The sequence below is a fragment of the Physcomitrium patens genome, chromosome 18 (assembly GCF_059467195.1).
Source record: "Physcomitrium patens ecotype Gransden chromosome 18, ASM5946719v1, whole genome shotgun sequence".
In the NCBI taxonomy this organism is placed as follows: domain Eukaryota; kingdom Viridiplantae; phylum Streptophyta; class Bryopsida; order Funariales; family Funariaceae; genus Physcomitrium; species Physcomitrium patens.
The window spans coordinates 4,286,438-4,304,962 of record NC_143427.1 but is presented as its reverse complement, the minus strand read 5'-3'; the positions used below and the strand labels follow the sequence as shown (position 1 = coordinate 4,304,962).

The 18,525-nt window shown below is 31.7% G+C and overlaps 2 protein-coding genes across 4 annotated transcripts; both read left to right on the top strand.

Annotated features, from left to right (window-relative positions):
* The first annotated feature begins 126 nt into the window (after positions 1-126).
* Positions 127-3,756, top strand: LOC112295233 (increased DNA methylation 2). 3 transcript variants are annotated; one of them, XM_024546518.3, is made up of 5 exons: positions 127-268; positions 1,278-1,637; positions 1,970-2,300; positions 2,453-2,858; positions 3,078-3,756. In XM_024546518.3, exons 2-5 carry the CDS (start codon positions 1,306-1,308, stop codon positions 3,350-3,352), a joined length of 1,344 nt encoding a protein of 447 aa, XP_024402286.1. In that variant the 5' UTR covers positions 127-268; positions 1,278-1,305; the 3' UTR covers positions 3,353-3,756. The 3 variants fall into 3 exon arrangements, with proteins under 3 accessions (XP_024402286.1, XP_090100286.1, XP_024402287.1); XM_090244160.1 differs by lacking the exon at positions 127-268 and adding an exon at positions 285-417; XM_024546519.3 differs by lacking the exon at positions 127-268 and adding an exon at positions 434-1,151.
* An 11,472-nt stretch (positions 3,757-15,228) lies between these two features.
* LOC112295289 (uncharacterized) lies at positions 15,229-18,487 on the top strand. Its single transcript, XM_024546642.3, has 5 exons — positions 15,229-15,459; positions 15,590-16,131; positions 16,405-16,579; positions 16,785-17,440; positions 17,726-18,487. Exons 2-5 carry the CDS (start codon positions 15,629-15,631, stop codon positions 17,841-17,843), a joined length of 1,452 nt encoding a protein of 483 aa, XP_024402410.1. The 5' UTR covers positions 15,229-15,459; positions 15,590-15,628; the 3' UTR covers positions 17,844-18,487.
* Positions 18,488-18,525: the final 38 nt, after the last annotated feature.

Here is an 18,525-nt window from a genome sequence, read left to right as displayed (position 1 = left end):
AGATGAAACCACATGACGACGTCAGCCAAGCGGCAACGACCGACTGACTGTGTGGTGTTCAGTCGTCCGGTTCCGGAGGGGAAGGGAGCGTGGGAACGAGCGTGGCGCACAGCAACCAAGCGGGATGGCAACACAATGGCTAGGCAAGGCAAACCATCGAGTCAGAGCAGTTGTGCGCACGCTTCCAAGCTCCATCGTCTTCTCACCTTCTCGCCTTCTCGCTCCATCTGCACCTCCATCTTGCAGCGCGGTCGGCGATCCATTCTCTGTAAGTTGAACTCTGCCTGTGCATCTCTCTCCCGACGCCGACATCCTAGGATGTGAGATTTTCGCGTTCTGGGACGTTGTGCACATTTCATCGTCGCGTTTGGGAGGCTGTTTGTGCATGCCCAACGGATCCCACCGTGTATATGAGACGTATGTTGAGACATGTGTTGAGATGCAGGAAACCAAGAAGTTCGAGTGGATGAGTACAATTCGAAGGCTGAGGTTTAGGTTTATGTCAAGGATAAGGGTCAGCGGTGCGCTGTAGGATTTCGGAATGAAAGGGAGAGATGATTGACGTAGTGGGTCTTAACTGCGGTTATCTTTGGTGGCTTTGTAGTTTTCCGAGTTGGAAGAGGTTTGTCGGGGACAGATCTTTCACGCTCCAAATCGTTGTTTTGACCCATAGTCAAATGCTATTTTGGAGACTCCGTCGAGCACCTGTACGTGGTGTGGGTTAGGTTTTATTGGAGCCGAGGTTTGGTAAAATGATATTTCGTGGATGCGCACGGAAACATTTTCAAAATCAGTAGGGGTAAACATTGAGTGAGGCAGTGGCTGGTCTAATTAGGTTAGAAGTGTGGGCAGTTTCAAACTCTGCGTCACATTTCAGGCTCTATTTTTCCAGGAGTTCACTACCTGCTTAGCTTGAACAGCACTTGCCATCTGCATAAGTATCCTAAATCTTTTTCGGACACAGATGCATGTTTGCAAATGCTGTTCATACAAGCATTGAAGAGGGTCTTCGGCTTTTTCGCCGGTGGACCCAAACGATGGCGGATTGTTGTTATCAGCTCGCTTATTGCATGCAAAAGCATTTAGCGAATTGTTACACTTTATGGTTTACAGGCTCTTGAGCTTGGGGATGGTTTTATCTAGCTGAATATGTAATCTTGCTCTACTTCAAAACGCCCGAACATACTCTTTTTTTGAGCAATTCTCTTTATCAAAATATTGGTATTATATGGCGTTATTTAAAAAACCTCAGTTATATTTTACTTTATTTTGTGCAGTGTTAGCAGATTGGTAGTTGCAACTGCAATGCTGGAACAATCAAGAGACGAGGCAGTTGGCCTGATGGAAGCAGACTTTAGTATTATGGAGCAGCAGCCATCCCCTCCTTCGCAAGGGGATTGTTTTCCCGAACCTGTAAATTTACCCAAAGCCCGCGTTGGGGCGTCAACCAATGATCAACGGTTTCTACTGGTTTTTATTCTGGGAACTTATTTTGGCCCTGATTTGCGAGAGGAGATTCCGCGTAAATCGGCTCTGCAGCGAACATACATGGGGCTGCCTCCATATTCAGCTGACGAACTCGGGGGCTCCGTCTTCAAGTTGTCGGAAATAGAGAGCATCTATTATTTTGCGCTTAGGTATGCATCGTTCACACACACTGTTTTGACTTGAGCAAGGCTTGCTACACTTCGGTGTAGTAGCTGGATTCTACTTTTAATTTAACTACTGTTTGTGGTTATATTATTTCTTGATGTTTCGTTGTGATAGATAGCCTATACTTGCCGTCTTACTACACGAAGAATATCAGCAACATTCTTTCTGTCTGCACTACAAACTGGTCAATATGCATCTATCAATGGGAACTGATGTGGTCTACGCCTTGCGGTGAAACCATGGATGCAAGATTATGATTAGTCCTTGTTGCTAGAAATTTTTCTTGTCCCTTCTAACCTATTTCTTGGATCTTTAGGAACTCACACCCCAGTGCGCGAGTCAAACTGCAATCACTCTACAAGTTTCTGCAAGGTCACCTTGCGCCTCCTGTCAAGGAAAATCTAGAGGACGTGCGCCAATTCACAGCTTTCTTCCCTCCCCATTTGCATCGTCAATCTCGTTACAAGGGGACTTACAAGGTTATTGAGAGTATGGTATTTATTGACGACCCCGACATCACATATATGAAAGTGGAGGACGTTGAGCGTTTCAAGCGCCTTAGTGGGCTTTCCGAACTAACACTTGACAGAGAAGAGGCACGGAACTACCAACACGGACAACGGAATGATCGAGATGATGAGAGGCAGGTAATGTTCAAAGCTTCTGTTACACCAGCTCATATGATTTTCTTGCAATGTAAGACAGAATCCAGTTTACGGAAGTTTATCCGAATATTTACCCAGGTTTGAAAGTTCTTTGTAACATGCCTAATGTAACAAACGATTTCTGTGACTGACAGGCACGTTTTCAAGCCATGGCAGTAGCTCATGGTCATGTGGCGGAGACGGGCGCCCGGGCACACCCTCTGGTGATCATGGATGCATCTCTCGATAAGAGGAAAAGGAGGAAACGTGAATCACAGTTAGATGTTCTCTCCCTTCCATCTCCTTTACCCGGACCGCAAAAGGAAGAGAAAGCAGACTGGGCTCCGAATAGCAAATTAGGGGCTGCTATGCTGCTGCTTCCCTCTTTACCGAGCTTGGAACAATGGAATTCAGTAATCAATACATCGAAGCCTGTGATTACCTTCACAGGAACTGCCGCAGCTCGCAATGCGGGTCCTTTGATCGGTCTCGTGGACATTGGTATAAGTGACGATGCATATTTATTCCGAACTGCTTTACCTGGTGTCAGGAAGGAAGAAGGTACGTGTAAGGCTCCCTAGACCTCTCCGATTATTCTCACCAAGTACGGTATACGGTTGTTATGTACGTGCTTATATTGTTTTAAAATCCTTAGTGAGCTACATCATAGTGCCACACTTCGATGAAGATGATGGATTAGTATACTCTTCAGTGTTAAGTATGGGGGACACGTATAACATAGACGAGTGCAATGACTTATGGGGGAACGTGAATGTGCAGGTGAATTCAAATGCGAGGTGGAGTGCGACGGCAAAGTGATGATTAAGGGCACTACAACTACAGGAGAGGCTCGTATAGTCAGGAACAATGCAATCTTCGTCATGCAAACTCAATACTTATGTCCTCCTGGTCCCTTCACTGTCTCGTTCTCTTTACCAGGTCCTGTAGAACCCAATCAATTCACTGGTACCTTTGGTTCTGATGGTATTTTAGAAGGTATAGTCATGAAACAGCGGCACAGAAGTGGTGCAGCGGCCTTGCTTTTCGAGTCTTGAGTATACACTTCAAGGAAATTTGTTTGAAAATCAAGACGATTGAATGTTTCTCAAGGGGATTGTCAAGCAGAAAGCATCTAGGTTCCATGACTTGAAGAGACTACCGTGTAGTCCGACCTTGCTTCCTGCCGCATCCTTGTGCCTTCAAATCTTCATCAGCGGTGGATTGCTGTCTAGATAGCATGCCCAGAAAGCGCTGTTCAGAAACAGTCTTTATTTGTATAGAGCCTTAGCTTCAAGCTTTGTTGCGTCATGGATCTAAAATGTTTTCCTGGGACAAAGCGAGATGCCTCTCAGAATCAGGATTTAGTGCTGGACACTCTTGTGTACATCGTGGGGGTTTGTATGAAATGAAGTTCAGATGTAATATAATTTGGTCTTCTTTGTGGGATGTTGATAAAAGACGAAGATTGCATTGTTCCTGACTATACGAGCCTCTCCTGTAGTTGTAGCGCCCTTAATCATCACCTTGCCGTCACACTCCACCTCGCATTTGAATTCACCTGCTTATTCTCGTTCCCCCATAAGTCCGAGTTTGATTTTGTTTTCTTTACTGCCATTCAATTCGATTAGATATGTTCAGAAAGTGTTACTTTTTTCTATCATTTGTCAAATTGTTCAGTTATTTATAGCGATTTGCACGTGATCTACAACGTCCACTTTTAACCTTGCTAAATTTGAATGCTCAAAATTCTACTTTATGATGTAATATTTTATGAGGTAGGTGGAATTCACTTCTTAAAGATGACTTGTTTCATGAAAATAAATTGGTGGTTGAAAGCCTTGCCACTCTGTTATTTTACATCGTAAGATAAGGTGGAAATTTAGGGACTTATATTTAATTACATTTTAAAATGACTTTAGGTTGTCAATTTGTAAATTTTTAAAAGTTTTTTTTTGTTTTTTTGTCATACACAAAAGCCTTAAATGTACACGATACTTATGCTTCCAGGAAGAATTTTTACAACTCAAAAAATTTACTCATTAGTTTTTTTCTCTAACACAAATATTTTATAAACAAGGATTCAAAATTGATTCAAAATTCAAACTTTCAAAAGTATGAAATATCCTCTTTTTGTATTGATTCATCTCCATGTTAGTTTTTTTACAAAATCAGGGATAATATATATCACATTGTTGTATCTTGCATTTCATAAATACAAGTAACCTGAGTATATAAATGCTATTTGAGTAAATTGGTGAGAAACAAAGAAAAAAAACAAAAAAAAAACAAAAAAAAAACAAACAAAAAAAACAAACAAACAAACAAATAAAACAAACAAATAAACAAACAAAGTATAAACCAAATTAAGTCTAAGTTTGGATTCTAATTACGATCTATGTTGAATGTTTATTTTAACTTAATTTCAATAGTTATTAACAAAGATAACCACAAATATTATTGCTATCTTTATTGTGTACAATCTAAAGTCAGATTTTGAGTTCTTTGTATGAGAAACAATCTTGTTCTGGTATATTTTGATTTTGGATGTTATTAGAATATTTAGATTCTTTAATTGTAATACACACTTATAAGCAAGCATGCACTTTTCTATACCATGTGATAACAAAAATAATGGCACTTGAATGCTTTATCTATATAATATTCTTTATTCTTTTTTAATTCTATACATTAGTAATGGAGATACTTTTAAATTTTAATACAAAGAAAAAATCAATAGCAATAAAATTAGTTAAAATATGATTATTTATTTTAAAATATTTTTTTAATAATAGATATTATTGAAACTTACATATAATATCTTCTAAAATCATAAGTAAATTTTAGAAGAAATCAATATTTATAAATAAGTAAAAATTCTTTCATAAAAATATTTATTTTTATATTAAAAAATTATACATGAAAAAATGATACAATTGAAAATTATTATCAAATCTATATGTATGTAGGTGTGTATATGTTAAATCAAAGGTTATTAAAATTTAAGTGGATTAAGATATCAAAAATTAAATTTTGAAGGTTATTGAGACTTTCTATGATTTTGAGTATTTTGTTAGTTAGATTGAAATGATGTTTTTTCAAGCTAATAATTGATTTAATTTCTAGCATTTATACAAAATTTTAGAGTAAGTGATTAATTGACAAGTACATGAATTTTAAAGGAAGAAAATTCAATATACTCTTGTATTACTTGAAAAGACTAGAAAGTTAGTCAAAGATGATAATATATTAAACTAGAATGGCTATTACCAAAGACAAGAAGACTAGAATGTCTTGAAACAAAACTAAAGACAACAAAGACATTGACAAGAATGAAGAAGGCTTCATTATTGCCTCTATAAATACTATCTAACTAAAAGCTACATGATGATGTTCTATATGACCTTTGACTCATGTCTAAATTACAAGATATATGTCTTAACTTGCATGGCAAGTTTTGTATATATGTGTGACATAGTTAATTGTTCTACAAACTTCTAATATGTGTGACACATGGCTAATTTGTTGACCAAGTTTCGAACTTATCAATTAACAACAAACATGTTTAAAGTCAAAGCAATGTCTATAAAGCTTCTAGGAAATTTTTTTACAAAATATTATGAAATAAATTTATTTTTATTTACTTCTATTTAATCATATAGGTAATTATTAGAATAATTATGTATGTTTGTGACATTATCCTTCTTTTAGGAATAACTTCCACAAGAAGCAATCATATATTGAAGAAATCTAAGATACGACAAATTATGTTTGCCACACACTTTGATCTTTGTTCTCTTTGAAGATGGTTGATAGGACCTCTTAGCTATTCATAGTGTCCCATACTAAGGCAAAAAGACCACCTTGTTATTTAATTATTGTTGAGGTTTTCATAACTCTTTTCAAATAAAACATTTAAAATACAATCAAGAGTCATTCTTACTTCTAATAAAAATACCAAACATTAAGAATCTCTTCCAATGTTGTGATATTAAATATATTGTATCTTGCCATTTATTCAAGAAAGGATATGTGTTTTTTGAGGATCTTCATCTCAATTACACCGTCTTGAAAGTTGTGAAAATCATAATGCTTTGTCTGATAAGTTAACAAACAATAGCTATTAAATTGAATTTGCTAGTTGTTGGTTTTTCATCTTTTAAGCACCACAAATACATTAAAGCTACAAACAAGGGTAGAAGGTAGAATGTTATTTTTTTTTGATCTTCTTTCTTTTATAGCAAAGATTTGTTTTTTTATTTTTTCATCTTAATTTTGATGGATGTTGTCAATAAAAAGCCTCAACCTTTTTTGTTGTATTTGTAATATTTTTTGCTAGCTCTCATGTGCATTTACTAATATCATATCCATATCAATGAACAAGATATTTTTTATCTATTTTGGCATTGTTTAAAATCCAAACTCTTTTAATCTTGAATTCTTGATTGTTATCTACTTTTATAAGAAGAAGTGACATTTGTCTTCTTTTTGAGATATTCACAATTTTATATGGCTGAAGAAGAGATGTGTAGAATATAAGATGAATCTTCATAGACTCCAATAAATATAATCAATAAGCAAAAAAATTAACTTGTTTATAAATAAGAAAGGGTCCAAGCTTGAGATAGTCCCAACTTGTTACAAAGATGGATAGTCTTGCTATTGCAACAAAATAACCATATCTTATTATCTTCATTGAATTTTAGTTATTCTTTGCAATAGGCACTTGCATTCATATTTTATCATTCTTGAGCTTTTTTTAACTACGCCTTCATTGTTGCATGTAGCTTTAATAAATAATTTGCTAAATCTTCTACTACAAGTTTATCAAATTTTAAAAAGTCAAAAAATATTAAGTTGTGGATAATAACCATAATTAGCAAAGAAAGGTATTTTTTGAGTAGAAGAATGTATCAAATTATTGTATGCAAATTCTGTCAATGGCAAAGGAATTGTCCAATCATCTTGATGATAGTTGATTATATACCTCAAATATTGCTCTAGAATTTAATTCACTTGTTTTGTTTGTCCATTGGTTTGAGGATGAAAGGCCAAAGATAGTTTTATATCCATCTTCAATACCTTAAAAAAGATTCTCCAAAATCTTGATATAAATTGTATCATTCTATTTAATATAATATCTTTTGATAATCCATGATAATAATAGATATTGTTAAAAAAAACTTAGCTATTGTTTCACCTAAAATAAATTTTATACATGATTCAAATTGTGTTATTTTGATGAAGCAATCTACAATCACAAATATAAAATCATATGAACTTGAACTTAAAAGATTCATAATAAAATCCGTAGAAATAAAAGACCATAGTTGTTTTAATATAGGCAATGGTTGAAGAAGTCTATAGGTTTGATGATAAAGAGCTTTTGATCTTGAAAAAATATGACATGATTGTACAAAATCTTTCATAATCTTTTACATTTTCAGCCATTAAAAATCTCTAGATATAAGTTTTAAGGACTTGTTGTATCCAAAATGTCATGACGTTGGAAAGTTGTGATGTGCTTGAAGATCATGTAAATATGCTTCTTCTTTTAGAACATATAGATGACCTTCAAAATAGAATAGGTTGTTCTTGAACTTGAACTTAGAAGTATCATGAGACTTAAAAGAAGTATTATTGATATTATTAACAAGAGGATCAAAGGACATACTTAATTGAATTTGTTTGACAAAAACTGAATTAACAATCAATGTTGACCTGCTAAAATTCAAAACTCACACTAATATCAAATATTTGAAGTTTTTTTGATTTATGTATATAGTGACTGGATTAAAAATGCCTTCTAAATAATGACATCACTCTTAAAAAGAATCCATAATTGTAAAAACTTTTTTATTGTAGATTTTGTAGTTGATCTTTGTTGTTGAAAATTTCTTGGAATAAAAGTTATTCAATGGAGTTTTTCATTTGCTCATATTTGTGACAATGTTTCACCAAAGGCAAAGTCTAATACATGCATTTTTATAAAAAAATGTCTTAAAAAAATTGACGCAATATAAAAGTGGTGCAAAAATAAATTCGTTCATAAAAACATCATATAATACTTTGATTTATTTACACTATTCAAGTTTGTCTTTACAAATCAAATATGTATGTGGAGCTATAACTTTAAAAAAGTTCTTAATAAAGATTCGATAGTAATTGGCAAAGTCCAAAAGCATTGTATATAACTTATTATTTTTAAAATCTTTCAATCTATCATAGCTTGGATCTTCTTTGAATCCATCCTTAGTCCTTTATTGGAAATAATTTATTATAAAAAATCAACTTGAGTAGTGTGGAATATATACTTTTCCATCTTGGCATATAATCTTGCATCTCTAAGTATTTGTAACAAATAGAAAGCATAAAATTCATATTTTTATATATTTTTAGAATAGATTAGAATATTATTTAAATTACAAACAATAAAAAACTTTAAGAAAATCACAAAAAATACTACTTATAAGATGTTAAAAATCAACTAGTATATTTGTGAATCCAAAAGACATGACATTATATTCAAAATTTCCATACTTAGTTCAAAAAGTAGTTTTCCATTCATCTCTTTTTTTGATGTAGACCAAATTGTATGCTCTTTGTAGATCTATTTTTGTGTAAATATTTGCTTGATTGAATTGAAAAAGAATTCTTGAAATCAAAAGTAAGAAATACTTATTCTTCATGGTCATCTTATTAAGTCTTCAATAGTCTATGCACATCTGTAGAGATTCATCATTTTTCTTCATAAATAAGATAGGAGTTCTTGCTAGAGATTTCAAATGGCATATAGAGTATTTAACAAAGTCTTTATTAATATATTCCTTGAATGTAGGCAACTCATTTTTTGATAAGCAATAGATTGATTCAAATGGTAATTGAGTTCTTTCTTACAAATCAATTGAATAATCATAGGATTGATGCTTTAAAAAGATATCTCCATTCTTCTTTTTAAAAACATCCTGGAAATCTTGATATTGGCTAGAAATACCTCTTGATGTCTCTCCACCATCAAAAATGGGTGTAGTACATATAGCAAAAGATGATCCTTTTTTTACTACATGCATGAAAGCTTTTGCGCTTGCCAGTAAGGATTTGCATGTACTAGATTTATGTATTTTTATTTGATTATTAAAATTATAGATTAATTTTTTAAAATATATATATATATATATATATAATAATAAATTCAATCTATATAAGGATTATATTTTTTATCTATAATAATCCTAAAATAATTAAATTTAAAAGAGATCTTATCACATTAAATATTACTATGCTATTATAATCTTTAATTGCTACATTGAATAGAATAGTCTCATAGATAATATCTCTAGAAGATAAGAAATGACCATCTATGACTTCTATATATACGGATTTAGTTTTCTTAACTAAAAATATTTCTTATTTTTTAAGAAAGTATTTGTGTGTAAAACAAGCTAAGGCTCTTGAATTTAATAAGGTAAAGACTTTATCATTTTTAGGTCCTAAATTTAAATCTGTTGTAAAATAAGATAAGGGATCTAAAGAAAGAATAAAATCTTTATCAAGTATTGCACATGATTCTTACTTCATGGTCTTGATAATAATTAAAAAAATATATTTTTTGACACATTATCTTTTTTGACAACCATGCTCGTCATTTTGTAATTAGGCTATTTCTTTGGATAATATTGAGCATTGTACTTAGCTTTTTGACAATAGAAGTATAAACCCTCTTAACAACATCAAGTCTTTTATTGCTTAGTGAGATATTTAAAATATATTATATCAATTTGCATTGGTTTTGACTTAGATGAATAAGTTTGTGAAAGCTTAGGAATTACTATCATTACTTGATTTGTTCCTCTCGAGCCAAATCTTTATTCTTGATGTATTTCAAATAGTCAATTGTCACTTGAAATGGCTTATACAATAAATTATTTCAAATAATTTATTTTTGGCATTATTAGTAATAAATCTTCATTGTTATCCTTCAACCTATATCAAAATTGGTTGATAAGAGCTTTTTCATTCTAATCCATGTCATAAGTAATGTTTTGGAATTCTACAGCATATTTGGTGGCTGATCATGATTCTTATTGAAAGAAAAGAACTTGATTTGTGCTACTCTTTCTTGATCACTTTCTTCAAATTTGGCCATAAACACTTCTAAGTATGAATTCAAATCATAAAATAATTGTAAATTCTTTTCGATCAAAGGTACAAACTAAGAAAGAATACTTCCAAAAAGAAATGCTCTTATAAATCCAACTCGAATAAATCTATTAGGATATTGCTCCAAGCCAAGAATCCAAAATAATACTATAATCTTAATGCTAATATTTTCACCTCAAAAATGTAAAGTTTAATATATAATCTTTGCATAATTTTTAAATTAATATCACAAATCACCTCTTTACTACCTCTTCATTCTTCTAAGTACTTTCAAAATATAAAGATGAAAAGAAATAGAAAAAATGTAATACATTCCAATTAAGTGAAAAATAAAAAATCACAATATAAGTCAAGCATCTCTGAATCCATCATAGAAGAATCAAATGTTATTAAAATTTAAATAAAGTAAAATATCAAAAATTAAGTTTTAATAATTAATAAAAAAATTCTATAATTTTAAAGAATTTTTTATTTGGATTGAAGTGAATTTTTGTAAATTAGTATTTGACTTTTTTGTTAATATTTGAAAAAAATAAGAGTAAGGAAATGATAAAAAATGAGACTAATAGATGCTAGAAGATCAATATAAAGGCCAAAGGCCAACACCTAAATAAATTAGGTGCATTTTCTCCCAATTGATCATTTTAATTTTTTAAAAATTTTATATACTTATTTTTAATATAAAGAAATATATTTTAAAAATATAAATCAAAATCAAGGATTGATTTAATAATAATTGAGGTTTTATATTTGCTATAAGAATTTTTTTTAGTTCAATTAAGAATTAATTAAGATTTATGTAAGGATTTTTTAAGGATTTTATAGGATTTCTTTAAGATTTCTTAAAGGCATCTTTATAATTTTTTAAAATATTTTTTAGGATTTTTTGGATTTATTAATACTTTGAAGGATTTATTTAATATTTAATTAGTATTTTTAAAGATTACATAGGTTTATTTTAAATTAATTAGAATTTAATAAGATATATTTAGGATTTTTAAAATTTTAATAAGGTATACTTAGAATAATTGAAAACTTACTTAAATTCTTTAAGATTTCCAAAAAAAAAATTTTAAATATCTTATGCATTATTTTGGGTTATAAATTCAAATTTTAAGTAAGATCAAACTCTTCCATAACCAAATGCCTAATGCATTCTAAAGCTGATTTTTACATAATATGACACAATAATAGTGTTATATCGGTCTCTATTACTTAATTTTTGATGGTTTAGAATATTTCAATCTATACAATAAGAAAAATTAAGAAATTAGCCAAAAAAATTCATAAGTAAAGAAAGAAATAAATATAAAAGTAAGAATTATATAAAATTGGCTTCTCAATATATTCAAATTAAAAGCCTTAATCTTGTAAATTCTAAAACAACCATAAATGCATTAATAATGCATGGCATATTGAAAGTTTTTATCCCATATGACTCTTTTTTATTAAAAATTGTCAAAAAAAGAACATGAGATTTTAATTATTTAGAAGAATTTAAATAAAGACTTTTTACTTTGTTGGTTGAAAATAACTTCTTTAAAATATACAATAGATTCTAAATTTTGACAAAGAACTTATACAATTTATAGACTTTTAATCATATTCCTAAAACATATTCCACCAAATAACTTCTATATAATATTAAATTGTCCTCTTTAAAATGAACAAGGCTTTTTATTGATTGGCACTACCATATTAAAAAATAAAAATAAATAAAAATAAAAATAAAAATACTTTGCAATCAAATAAGATTGGATTATATACAAAGTCAAATTGTAAAATAGCAACGAATTATTTAACTAAATTTTAGGATAAATCTAAAAATTCTATAGACTTAAAATAGATTTAAAAAAATAATAATTATAATTTATCTTATTTAAAATAAAGATGTTGTAGTGGATTTTTGAAAGAGAAAAACTAACAATGTTATAAACAATATATGTTCTTTTTGCCTTCTTGCAATCTTAGAAATAACAATTTATGGGTTTTGGTAATGCAAGTTTACCAAATACATTTAGGATTAGAATTCAACCATCATTTCCTATCTCAGCAAAGAAGATCCAAGAAATCTTACTCAACTTGTTTTTAAAATCCAATAAATAATTTTTGATGAAGCTCTCAACAAATTCAAAGACATTAAAAAAAATTGGCTTGTTATTGTAGAAGCATACTTCTAAAATATATGATATGAATAAAATAATATAATTCTTAGGTTAGAAGTTTAGACTTAAGAAAAAATACTACATATAATAAGATATAGATTTATAGATTATAATAGCTAGTTGGTATCAAATATTTATTTTTATGCAAAAGATTGCTTTATAACTACAAATATATTCAAAAAATTATATATATTTATAGCAAAGAAAAAAAAATTAGCACTTGTGAATGTATGTAACTCTATTACATAGAATTATGATCTTTTTCTAAAAGTGAAGATAGAAAATTTTAAATATTATCTTTAACAAAGGCTTATTCTATAACATTAATGTCATATTAATTAAAAAATATGATGACTTTCTTATGTTTTAAAAAAAATCCAAAAAAAAAATACAATATATATATATATATATATATTTATTTATTTATTTATTGAATTCTTTCTATTTCAAGATTGTAGAATTTCTAATCTATACTTTTTATATTATTGATTACAATATAAAATATAAAATTTAACCACTTGATATTCTTGCAATCATAGTTTTTAATTTAATTAATATCACTAAACAATTTTAAACCCTTTTAGAGTAAGAAGATCTATTTAGTAGATATCCTATATGTAATAAATTATAAGATTTTCTATCTTTGTCATATAGATGATATCTAGTAAGAATCAAATCTTACAATATGAAGTTTTAAAAATAAATACACTATAGATTTGAATCTTTTATTATACCTAAAAGATGTAATCTATTGGTATTTTTTTGAGGTATAGCTATTCCAATCAATTACTTCTAATAAGAAAGACTAGATTCTAAGTTGAAATGCTTATGTAACATTTAATAAGTAGTATTTAAAATTATAATAAATTAGTAGTTGTCTAAAAGTCTTTTAACTCTTCATTTAAAGTTTAAAATGGATTCTTTGATTAATTATTTATTTAATTTCTAAAGATTAAAAATCATTGCAATATGTAAAAAAAATATTTTTTAGTTATTATTTTTAAAAAACTAATAAAAAATTTTAAAGCATTTTTATCTACTATAAATTTATTTTTTTAAGTAAAATATTTACCAAAATTATATTTTTAATATTTTAATACTATTATTGGATATTTTTCTTATATAACTTATAAAATTTATATTAAAGAGTCTTATTTGATAAATTTTTTTATTTAATCTTTTTTTTCGTCATATAATTTTTTGGTATCAATATTTAAGTTTTAATTAAAAATATTCTTAAGATTTTTTTAGAATCCAATACTAATAAGACTAGAATAAAGTCTTGAGTACATCATTTATAAGACTTTTTTTAATTCCACATCTCCTATTTTAACTACTTTTGCTTGTTCTTTAGAAACATTTTTACAAAATCTAATTGCATCCTTTAATTTAAAATTGAAAGATTTTTTTTTAATAAATATTTTATGTTGCATTGGACTTTACATAACTTAAGAATCTACTATTTTATTTATATCTACCTAGAATTATAAATTCTAATGTCAATTCTATTCTAATATTTAATAATAGTACTCTTGGAAGAAAAATAATTAATAAATAAATAAAATATCCTTAAAGACCTTTTTATATATCTTATTCTATACATGTCATTTGCATATTATATTTGGAAGAATTATTTTCCACCTTATCAATCAAATTCTAATATCCCTCAAATATCTTCTCTATATTACCTTGTGTAGATGCTTCCATAAATGTCAAAAGTCTATACCTTTTATTTGATTATTTTTATTCTACTCATTTGTCTCCTCAAGACTCTAATGGAATAATTTTTAAACATGAATCATAGGAATCTATTGTCAAAAAAGAAGTTACAAGAAGTTATAAGAAGTAATAAAATGATTCAAAACACAACTAATTGGAATATATGTTCTTCTTTTGTAAGTGTTATATTCCAAACATTTGTACCTTCGAACTATGTATAAAACACAATACTTAACTTCTTTCTATAAAATGGTCTAAGCTTCTTTGCATTGATCTTACTAGGAATATGTTCCTAGAAAGGCAATTCATAACAAGATGATTATTATATATATATAACTTCATTAATCTTGATTTTTTTATATATTATTGAACATTTATATATTTTATGACATAATGTGCATTTTTACAGAATAAATTAATTGAAGTGGTTTTAATCAATTATTTAGAATACAACTTTATAATGTGCAAAAACAAAACTATATAATATTATCATTATGTATCATTTGTTACGTCTAACATTGAAACTATTATAAAATTTATACATATTAAATATGTTAATTTACCATTTTATTTCTTGTTCTTTTAGCAAATGTCTATTATAAAATCAATGTACATACAACAACTTACATAATCAAATTAGACGATAAAAAAAACTTTGGTCAAAATGTGCTCTTCAAAGAATAAAACATCAATCATTGGGTATTTGCATAACATTTAGTTTGTGGTGGCAATATTCGTCAGCCGAGCACAAGTTCAAGGAGAAAGACATACTCAATGAAATGAAAAATTAGAGTGTAAGGTGGAAAATTAGGGTTTCCGAAAAACCACGCAGGACTGGAGTGAATTACGCACGCACTCCAAGACGATGATCTAGTACTGACATGCTCCAGGGTCGACGTCGAACGACGACGCCGACGAAGAATGGGACCGACGCAGCGTCGCGTGAATTGTGGCGTTGAATTCCCTTGAATGAAAATTCGGCGAGACACAGAATCCGCGGGTGCCATGCCAAGCCAGGGCAGCGTCGTCGCAATGGCGGAGACTCTTGTCTCACTAATTCGAATTTCGTCTTACACCCGTTTGGTGTCTGCGAGGAGCATAAGCTTGTGAATTCCAGCGAGGTTTGCTGATTCCTCAGCGGTGGATATGTCCAATCATTTCCGTGTCCTTTGGTGTTTCGTATGTGCTGACGATTGGGTGTTCTTTCCCCCTCTGCATCGTGGTTAACATTCCGGAGATTTGTTGGTATAGGAATTAGGGTTTAGGAGTTGCAAGAGCGGATTTGCAAGTATGTCGACGGAGGAAGAAATTGGCGTTGGAGATGTGGAGATTGAAGTCCATATGGATCCAGGTAATGCTGGAGGTGTAGCGGGTTACAGGTATAATAGAGACGAGATGCTTGCGATTTACTGGGGCATGGGGGATAGCTATTACATTGGGGTAGCAGAGGTGTGTGCTGTATTGGAGCCTGTAAGCCAGGAGTTGTATGATATGGACGTGGATCATTCAGCTCAGAAACCGAGGCACAAGACTATAGACAGGCGGCAGCGAGGCAAGAAGGCGAGGGCGCCGAATCCCGAGTCGGAGGTGCATTTTCCTGATGAAGAGATTATGCTGGAATTGGGCTTGGATCTTCCGAATCAGTTCCTGCCTACGTTTTCAGAGCCCGAGGTCGATGAGGACAGTGAAGACGAGATCGAGAGTTTTCAGCCTCTGGCATTTGCAGTTGAGGGTGAACCTGACTTTGAATCCGGCGAACCGCAAGATGGGTGGGAGTACCTGCGGCGGGTCAAGTTAGTGTTTCTGTCCTTTCTTTTATTTTTTTAATCACTACATATTGATCTTTGTTTGTCTTTTTTCTGCATCTTATTGCCATGTTTTGGATGCACCTGAAGTAATTCTGGTTTGCAGATTTGCTTGCATTGGTACTTCTTCAGTTTGAGTTCTAGGGTTCGCTGCTCGTAGACCGAAATTTTCAATGAATCGTATAAGAAGTGTTAAGATTTTGGTTATTAAATTATATATGCTTACGAATGTACGTGTTCTAATATTCTATTGGTTAATAGATGGGAGTTTGCACGCTGTCCCAAGGTCAAAGTTGCAACGATCGATCCCAAAAAGTTTGCTGAACAGACCCCTTACATGCCATCAATACCTTCTGTGTCAGCTTGCTCTCCTCATCTGCTCCCAACCAAAGAGTGGGAAACTGAATTCCTAGCGGATTTCTCAAATCTTCGCATGGTAAGTCGAATTCTGTACATACAGGACAATCGAGCCTAAAATTTCTAGGCTAGGTTTCTTTTGAAACGTTACATTTGTGTCTCTTTCTGCTCTGCTCAGCTCCTCATTTTCATAGGATTTATCACTGTTTTTTTCTTATACCAGGAAGAAGTTTGTGCATTGCATTCTCTCAGAATAAGGATTCTTTTGAACTGCTGTGCTTTAGAAATATGCAGAATCCGTAGTAGAGGAGAGGAAATATAGTGGATCTTTGCCATCTATCCATAACCAGGTCGGATGGGAGACTTTCTGCTTTGGAAAGTCGGCCAGCCCGGTGGAGGAAGCTACAACATCTGTGGAAGACAATCTCGAGGCCTCACAAGGCGCGATAGAGGAAATTTCAGAAGACAAAATTAAGAGCGTGGATGAAGTTTTAGTTGAAGGGATCAAAATAGAGATGAACAAGGATGCAGACAATATCTTACTTCCTAATCTGGATTCCGAAACTGAATTTCCAGCGTTGGGTATCAATGCAACGTCATCAGATGAGGAGCTGCATTCCAGTCGTGTACCAGACTCAAACATACAGAAGGATGCAATCCAGGATTCGACGGTAATAATAGAACTCATTAAAACCGGATTGAAGGATGCTGCTAAACGGAAATCTAGTGATCTAAAAGGTCCAAATCCCCCTCTACTCAGTATTTTGATGAGACTGGACGAAGTTAAACGAGCAGCTCTCCTACGATACCACATTGCTTGGCTTGAGAGAGTGGAGTGTGTAACCAAAGGGCGGGCACAATGGCTCTTTGCTCTCTCTGCTGTGGTTGATAAGCCTCTAGATGCGCAGACAATGGCAGCATATCGGGCTCTTTTGAGAAGGTACATTTCTTCACTTTCTGTCCCTATTTACGCACTGCACTTGTAGTTTATACCTTCTAGATATTCACCTTGACTTTTTTGGGATTCCGTTAATTCTTTAGTATGTCATTGCATGATGGTTATTCTCTGAGTATCTTGATGTCCAGAGCTATTAGTTTGAAATTCTTGTGGTATTGCGGATTATTGAGTATATTTGCGAACTTTCTCCTATTTTTTTCATAGCGCTTAAACCGATCCGCAGATGTTGAACTTGCGAAGTCACCGATGGTATTTTGTTTCTTCTAGGTGCGCTGCCTTGCGGTCAAGTAAAACATCGGCTGAGGACGAAGAGTTACACATGTTGAACATTCTCATCACGATAGCTGGGCGCTACTTCGGTCAAGCGGAAGATGCGCTAAGTTAATTGCTCACTCCAGATGCCGAATCAACGCAGACATGGTTGGTGTCTGGATACTTGTAACTTCCATCTATGGAGCGACTCGCTTGCAAGAAATCCTTAGGAAGCTATTAAATGATTGTGAATCCGGTTTGCTACGGAATCAACTTTTGTTTCCATATCCTCCTTGGTCGGACAAGTTAGTTTGGTTATCTCAGAGGCACTCGTCATCCAGGTGTGATCGCATGTTTATTTTTGCCTGCAGTTTTCAGCTTCAATAACCATGTCTCATAGAACTGTCACTTCCTCTTTGGAAAAAGAAAAAGAAAACTGGGTTTGAATGCCCGTATAAGTAGGCTTAACACGTGATGGAGGCACATGGGTCCTCTTGATGCAAGTGGCTACCTCTGGGTCTCTGATCTTAAAACCCAATTTTGAGTTCATGTTAGGTTCTGTGGACGCCTTGTGACGGAACCAAAATATTTGATGAAAGGTAAAATTAGCTCAGGACGGCTGATAGAATGCGCAGGATGTAGCCTAAACTATACTACATGTACACTTAAACAATAGGAGAGAGAATGTGAAGCGGATTTAAGTTCAAATTTTGACTGAGAACTGTTTTGTATTTAAGTAAATAAAGGTCGACTCTAGCAGAGTTATAATTGTAACAACTTTTGATTGTCGTATTTCTTACGATGGTTTCGGGTTC

What these genes read in the sequence shown, in the direction of transcription:
- LOC112295289 (XM_024546642.3), top strand. Translation starts at nt 15,629, where the DNA reads ATGTCGACGGAGGAAGAAATTGGCGTTGGAGATGTGGAGATTGAAGTC. An exon ending in GAGTACCTGCGGCGGGTCAA is followed by an intron (nt 16,132 to 16,404) that starts GTTAGTGTTTCT and finishes ATTGGTTAATAG; the next exon opens with ATGGGAGTTTGCACGCTGTC. An exon ending in TATCGGGCTCTTTTGAGAAG is followed by an intron (nt 17,441 to 17,725) that starts GTACATTTCTTC and finishes TGTTTCTTCTAG; the next exon opens with GTGCGCTGCCTTGCGGTCAA.
- LOC112295233 (XM_090244160.1), top strand. Translation starts at nt 386, where the DNA reads ATGCCCAACGGATCCCACCGTGTATATGAGAC. An exon ending in TCCCACCGTGTATATGAGAC is followed by an intron (nt 418 to 1,277) that starts GTATGTTGAGAC and finishes TATTTTGTGCAG; the next exon opens with TGTTAGCAGATTGGTAGTTG. An exon ending in TGGTGTCAGGAAGGAAGAAG is followed by an intron (nt 2,859 to 3,077) that starts GTACGTGTAAGG and finishes GTGAATGTGCAG; the next exon opens with GTGAATTCAAATGCGAGGTG.